General features: G+C 39.6%; 1 protein-coding gene across 1 annotated transcript; it reads left to right on the top strand.

Annotated features, from left to right (window-relative positions):
• Positions 1-514: 514 nt before the first annotated feature.
• Positions 515-6,003, top strand: LOC131066547 (pentatricopeptide repeat-containing protein At3g22670, mitochondrial-like). Its single transcript, XM_058001331.2, has 2 exons — positions 515-1,582; positions 5,692-6,003. Exons 1-2 carry the CDS (start codon positions 515-517, stop codon positions 6,001-6,003), a joined length of 1,380 nt encoding a protein of 459 aa, XP_057857314.2.
• Positions 6,004-7,577: the final 1,574 nt, after the last annotated feature.

Here is a 7,577-nt window from a genome sequence, read left to right as displayed (position 1 = left end):
CTTGTTGGTACCATCAATATCAAGGTTTATCATATTACATTTTAAACCTGGTTCACACTAAAATGTATTCCATATTCGCTTTTACCAGTACATCGATTACCTTTACACCTTGAAATAAAATTAGATTCTTCGATTACTATGTTCTCAAAAAATAAATCAAGCTACATTATAAAAGTTTCTTTAGTGTGGTTGGTTACTTTTGAGGTTGAACTCCTATATCTGGAGTTGTCAGCTTATCAAGTTTTTAACTTTGGTCATATACCCGGTGAGGCTCTGTCTGAACTCTCTGTCAGTCGATTTAGCCCAACAACTATTTTATAAAAGTTAATTGCTTAAATTTGCAAGTATCTGTGTTGGCAATGAGTTTTATGTTCTTTAAATTTTAGCCTATAAAATTTGCATTTTGTAGTTCTTGAAATGGAAAGATTTTTCAAGTGTTCTACATTTGCAAAAAGATTTCCATCCCTAATAAAATTTCCCTGGTTACAGGCACACCCCGGAAGATTACGATACAATGGTAGATATTCTGGGAAAGATGAAGCAATTCCAAGCAATGTGGAATTTGATTGAGGAAATGAAGCTTGTGGGTGGGCTGATTTCACTGAGGACTTTTACTAAAGCAATGAGGAGGTATGGTGGTGCAGAAAAGTGGGAAGAAGCAATCAGGACATTCAATGATATGGAAGAGTTTGGGGTTGAAATGGATACTGCAGCCATGAATGTGCTCTTGGACGTGCTCTGTAAGGAAAAAAAGGCAGAACATGTGTGGGATGTTTTTGTGGATTTGAAGGACAGAATTCCCCCAGATGCACATACTTTTAATGCCTTGATCCATGGATGGTGCAAGGCAAGGAAGTTTGAGGAGGCAGAATGGACCATAGAAGAAATGAAAAGGCATGGTTTCAGCCCATGTGTTGTCTCCTATACTAATTTTATTGAAGCGTATTGCCTTGATAAGGATTTCCATAAGGTTGATAAGCTTCTAGATGAAATGCAAGAGAAGGGTTGTCCTCCTAATGTGGTAACATATACTATTGTGATGCGTGCTTTAGGCAAAGCAAAGAAAATTGAAGAAGCTTTGAGAATGTATGATAGAATCAAAGCAAATGGGTGCACCCCTGATATTGCTTTTTACAATTCCTTAATTTTTGTTCTAGGTAAAGGAGGTAGGTTAAAAAGTGCTTATGAAGTCCTTAGGGAACTGCCTAAGACAGGTATTACACCCAATATTGTTACATACAATACCTTGCTTGCTGTGACTTCTGAATTTTTGGAGGAGGAAAATGCCCTGAGACTTTTCCGGGAAATGGAAGAAAACAATTGTAAGCCAGATCTTCAAACTTACAATCCACTGCTTAAAATGTGCTGCAGGATGAAAAGAATGAAAATTCTTTCCTATCTGTTAGAAGATATGCTTAGAAAGGACTGTGTTCCTGATCTTGGAACCTATAGTTTAATAGTGTATGAGCTTTCCAAAGTTGGCATGTTAGATCAAGCTTGCCAGTTCTTTGAGGAAATGATAGAGAAAAAAATAGTTCCAAAACATATTACATACAGATATCTTGTGGGTGAACTTGAGAGAGTAGGCAATAAGGAACAGAATAGGAGAATCCAAGAGTTAATAAAAAAAGTGCAACATTGTAAACCAACAGCAAAAATTGAAACATAATGCTCAATATGCAAGAAGGTACTTTTCTGGTTGACCTCTTCAATATTGCCAAAGCTTCTCTTTGTGAATGCCAACTTGCAACAAGTATAAAGTTCAATCAAAAGTTGAAGCGCACAATGTATGTATCAAGTGTCGCTTTTTGCCCTAGCCCTTTGCTATTGTACCTGCTGTTCTTTTCAATCCCTTTGATCTCTTTTGGTCATTTGTGGACATTATTATAATTTCTTTCTTTCTTTCTTTCATGTATTTACATGATTATGATATAAGAGTGCCATTAGTTATGTGTGTAGAGGAAGTGGTATTGAAAGAGAATTTAATGAATAGTTCTTGTGGACCCATCGTCACACTACATTTAGAATTTAATAACTTTGTTGCATAGTTTTACAGAGGTGCTAAATTCATGCATGAGAAACAGTACAATAGGGCTTGTCATTATGCTCTTTATCAAAATTTTGTAAGGTTTCTGTGGAAAGGAGGTTACAAAGATCTTTAAATTATCCTAGAGACTCTGGCTGGATAATTCATTGATCTTGAAACTTATCCCTGTCAATCCAGAAATCTAAAACTCATCGTCCCATGACTCTGACATGGGAACAACTTGACAAGCTAGGGAACAGAAGTTAATTTGGAATCCATAGCAACAAGTCAACAACATCTGATTATAGATCATTTAATATGGACAAATTATGTAATTTGATAGCTGATTTTGATGTTTATGTTGACAACTCAGATGGACCAACTTGAACCTAGGACATTCCATTTGCTGTTGGAGTGCTCTACCAACTGAGCTACAGCGTGGTTTATTCCCAACACCCCCCATAAGCCACATTGCAGGTGCTTGGCCTGGCTCTGATACCACATGTTGAGCTACATCTCATATGGATTAGATAGGACTTGAACCTAGCATCTTCCATTTGCTCCTGGAGTGCTCTACTAACTGAGCTATTGGCCCCTCTATGGCCAGCCCATTTTTGGTCCGGGCGTGGCTTATTTCCAACAGTTTATTTAACAACTGGTCTGAAACTAGCAGTAATTTGCCAGTAGCAGAGTTGTATCCATCAAGTATTCACGGAGACTCAAGTTGAATTGAGAAGAACGCTATCACTTGCAAAAATTATTGTAATTTGTAACTGTCTAATCTCTAAAGAAGTCTGCTCAATAATGATCATCTGGTTCTTAAGTCTTGACCAAAGATTAAGAAGTCAAAGATTAAAACATACTTATAAACCACCAGTGTAAATTGCCAAGATCTCTCTTAATCACATCTTGTTCCTTCTAAAGATTATTGATTATTCAATTCTTTTGTGATTCTAGTCAAATTGCTTGTGTTCTTGTTTAAATGTGTTTAAATCTATCTGTAAATCTTCGACCTCATTGAAATTTAGCATTATTGGCTGCATCCATTTGAAGTTTGCTGCTGAAATTTCGCATGAGCTCACTAGTGGCTATGTAATATATTGGGACATTTGAATAGCTAACTGAGATTTCTGACTTCTTGCATCTCCGTTGCTATTATGAAAAGTTTTTCTTGGTTTTCAAGGCTTTGATGACATTAATGAACTAGTATATCTCCCCACTTCCAAGTCAAGAATGGGTGTTCAGGCTTGTTTGGTAAAGCTTCTCTTCATCGCATAAATCTGATAAGTCCCTGAATACCCTGGTGGCTCCCGCATACTTCTTTTCTGCTGATCTGCCTTTTTGAAGGCTTTATTCATATAACTTTTGTACCCCTAAAACATAAAAGGTTTCTAGTTCATATGCTGAATCAGTTTTGGTGTTTATGTCTTTCCTCTTTCATGTTCATGCTTTGTCACTTTGTCTTCTTTCCGTCAATGTTGTAGCTGTTTGAACATGTAGAACAACTTGTCATAATAATATCTACATGGATAATATAGCATCGTGAAATTTAATTGGGTTTTGTCTTCCACAACTCCCTCTTCATATTCTTTGTCTTATTTTGTTATCCTTTAAAATATCCCCAAGGTAGGCAATCTTATTGGGTAGATTATACCTACTTATGTGAGCAGCAATATTTCAGATGAGAACATAAAATCATTGTCTAAATATTTTTTTGACTGGCACTGTAAAGAATCAACCAATTTTTTTATTTTTTGAAAGATTGTGTTTAATCTGAAATAGATCAGATAAATTGAAGGATATATGGGAATCAGACATCAGACCTCTGCAGATGTGGAGTAAATAACCAAGACATGACACATGATGGAAGACAAGTTAATTGACCAAACATGCCCCATTCTCTACCAGCCCTGTAAGTCTTGAAACCAGGTGCACTGGGGACACTGGCTCACTCCCAAGAAGGTGCTTCACCTAACAAACGCTGGAAAAGAACATTGGCAAAATGGATTCACTGGCTGTTTAATCCATCACCATGGTAATAGATGGTGCATTGACGTGCAGAGTTTGATAATCGAAAGCATGCAAATGAGCTGGAAAGGTTAGTATAACAAATATGCTGGCGAAGATTTACTTTACAACTCTCTGAACTTAGCCAGATTGGACCATCCTTTACAGTCATTCCCAGGCTGTCCAATATTAATTTGTCTTTGTGTGAGCATGAAATAAAAAATGCTGGAAAAAAACATCAGAACAGATTTGTGGATTTGGCAATCCGTCACTCTAATAAGAGCAGAACAGCTTCACCAGCAAACAAATCTGTCCAGACTCCAGAGTAACTGTAAATTTCTTAAACATGGGCAACTTGGACCATCCATTACAATCATTCACATTCCATCCTATGCCGATACATCATGTTTGAGCTTAAAACTTGATCTTTACAAAGAGGAGTTACTTTTGGCAGTCCGAGAAGAAGTTTGGCATGCTTGAGAGATTGTGACAGAGCTACCAGCAGAATAGTATTGAATACTGTAGGAGCTTCAAACAAGTGTGAAGCCATGGTGGTCTATTGCCCATTTGAGAGATGTATCTTTGTATACCTATCAAAGTCGGAGTTTCAGCCATCCCTTTATCCGAGTACCTTTTCCTTGGTATCCCCAAACAGTTATCCCTAACACTTTTCCCTACACTATCTCATTGAGATCACTGGTTTGGACTTGCCCTTATTTCCATACCTAAAGGGAAGAATTATCTGGTATATCTAGTCCCTGACCCTCAATAACTTCATATGTTTTTTCAGACTCCAAGATGCAGAGATACCCTTATCCATTTGTTTTAATTATGAAGCATGCCTTATTCCTGATCCTTGCCTCCTTGACAGTGATATGGATTATGGGGTATCCTCAACCCTTGATCCTCAAAACTCTTGGATTTTGCATTGTTCACTCCCACTTACCTCCCTGCATGACCCAGAGCACCATTATTGACTCTGTTTGACACTGCAACTACTCTAAAAGGATTTTCCTACGTAGTAACAATTATTCATCTTGTAGGCATGTATTCACATGTACTTTCAAGGGATGAAAATAAAGTTATCCATACAACCGTTAATGAGTGGTTGAAATTTTAGCTCCTGATAGTTCTGAAACCAGTTCCTAGTCGTGAATCATATAGATTGCCAATAAATGCAATGTCTGGATTTGAATCTCTTGATCTATAATGGATTTATGTGTATGGATTAGGGCACAAAACACCAAATGCATGCAGGTTTATTCTACATTAAAATGGTTGGTCGATGAGCCAATTTTCTGGTTCGTAAGTGACTATAATTGATTCTAGGGCATCAAACATTGCCAGTTTAAGTTCTAAATGTTAGAATACATTTTGTAAATCGTAGGAAGGGTTTGTAAAGCACATCTGCATGTAATGGTATGTCTCCAAGGCAGTTTGTGATGATTCAGATTAATAAATTTAGTTTAGTTATGTATTTCCTCTTGCCACATTTGTTGGCACAAATATAATGAGGATTTGATGTATGTGTGATGCCATCTAATGTATTACAAATACTTTGTAATGGCCATTCCTTTGTTGTATATGGGTTATTTTAGTTTTCCATTTTGTAGGATGCAATATTTGATTTGTATGTTAATGCAATTTTATTCTATTAGTGCTTTGTTGCTGTATTACCTCCATCTTTACTTTTCTTGACTTTATTGCTTAATGGAGTAGGCACTAGTCCATATTGGTTAGGTGGACAGGAAAGAAAGAGAGTGGGTGAGGGCAAGGTTGGCTTTCTAACAGGAATAGATGTTAGGAAATATGCTGGGACGGATACTGACTCAACTCGATTAGCTGCCCTTTCTTTTTCTGCCTACGCTTGTGTTACTGCCTTCTATACCCCTGCGTTTCCTGGCACTACTACCTATGTGCCCAAGTGTCCGTGCCAATGCCGTGCAGAGCAGCTTACCGTGGTGCCATGACGTGTAATGCAATGCAGAGCAGCGACTGAGCCATATCCCCATGCTGAGAATAATCCGTGCTAAGAAGCCTTCCGAGCCATTCAGTGACGTGCGCTTCCAGGGGTCTAGAGGTCACACCCCCAATCACCTCTTAACACACAAACCATGCCAACAATAATATTTCCTTGCTCTAATTACATTTTAACAAGTGAGAACCTTAAAGAAAGAGTTGTTCAATCCACGTCTAACGACGACTTCGCGTTCTATCTGCTCCCACCACGGGCCATCTATTGCCGGAACTAGAGTTTCCCACCCAATAGATAGGGTCGATTACCCATCCATGTGATTACGGAAGGAAGGCTTGGGGGAAGAGGCGGGAGATCATTCTCAAGTTAGGCTAGGCTAGCCAAGAGAAAGTTAGTTCTTCTTTCCATGGAGGAACACCCAACCCGGTAGATGCCGACAATCTATAGTTGTTCCCACCCATGTTACGTATAGAATCGAGAAAGGATGAATGTGCTACTACCTTCAGACTGATAGGTCAAGGTGTATCTTTTTTAGTGTAGCGGCCTCGATCGGAGAGAACTAAATAATCCTTCAATTTCCATCATCTGGAGTAACGCGGGAATTCAATTCACGATCTATATCCAAGCAATAGACCAGGAACGAGTGTGGGTTGGCATCTACCTTGCCCCCCTGTTGCCCCAATGGCATGTAAATTTAAGAGTAATAAGGAACGACGTGCGTAACATCCTATCGGACCTAAGATCCTTCGCACCTCCTTCGGCACGATGGCACTTGTGCACCGAAACTATCCCCTGCTGTTCAGCAATTCAGTGCAATTGGGTTGGCCCTAGCCTTAGAATAGTAGGGGCCATTTATCACCCTGCTGCCATAATGACAATGTGCATGCAATGGAACTCAATCTGGATCCTAAACAACTAGCACTGGCCGGGTAGTAGTAACGGTTTGAGATGGAGATTTAGTTCTATATGATGCTTATCCAGTTGTTGGGCCCACCAACGAGCTAAGTTGATTAGTTTGGCCCATGCTTTTGGCCTATAAACCGGACCATTCTTTCCCCGACCCATAAGTGGATTCCGAATAGTACCAATCCTAGGAGCACACTTCTCCCTTGCACCCCCTGGCCCATACTTCGAGCAGGCCGCCTCGCTCATGAACCAGACAGGCCGTCCTTATTCTCGAAGTATTTGAAAAGCGTGGATCAACCACCTTTAAAGACCTACAATTCTAAGGCCCGCCCCTACTACTCTAAGGCAATCGAAACAAATCGTAATATCTGGAAGCCCTACCCCTACTATTTTCAGGTAAGGGCTCACGTGGGGCTCGACTTATTCGATTTACTCCCATGCGCACATCGGAACCAGAAGCGGATCAACAACGGATCTTTGAGATGTGTGAATCGGGGGGAGGGGGTTCGGCTAGCCTACAAGAATGAATGTAGGGGGGGGCAAGGCCTACTATCCTTCCCCCCACCCCTAGTTTTGGTAGGTACGATTCAAAGGGAAACGATGCGGAAGTTCTTTTTGCTGAAGTCTCGGCTAGCTTTCCAAGATCTTAAAGCTGAGCTCCCA

This window comes from Cryptomeria japonica, chromosome 5, assembly GCF_030272615.1.
Source record: "Cryptomeria japonica chromosome 5, Sugi_1.0, whole genome shotgun sequence".
Taxonomy (NCBI): domain Eukaryota; kingdom Viridiplantae; phylum Streptophyta; class Pinopsida; order Cupressales; family Cupressaceae; genus Cryptomeria; species Cryptomeria japonica.
The sequence above is the reverse complement of the archived record's forward strand: the minus strand, read 5'-3'. Positions and strand labels throughout refer to the sequence as shown.

What these genes read in the sequence shown, in the direction of transcription:
- LOC131066547 (XM_058001331.2), top strand. Translation starts at nt 515, where the DNA reads ATGGTAGATATTCTGGGAAAGATGAAGCAATTCCAAGCAATGTGGAAT. An exon ending in TTGTGGGTGAACTTGAGAGA is followed by an intron (nt 1,583 to 5,691) that starts GTAGGCAATAAG and finishes TTATTCTATTAG; the next exon opens with TGCTTTGTTGCTGTATTACC.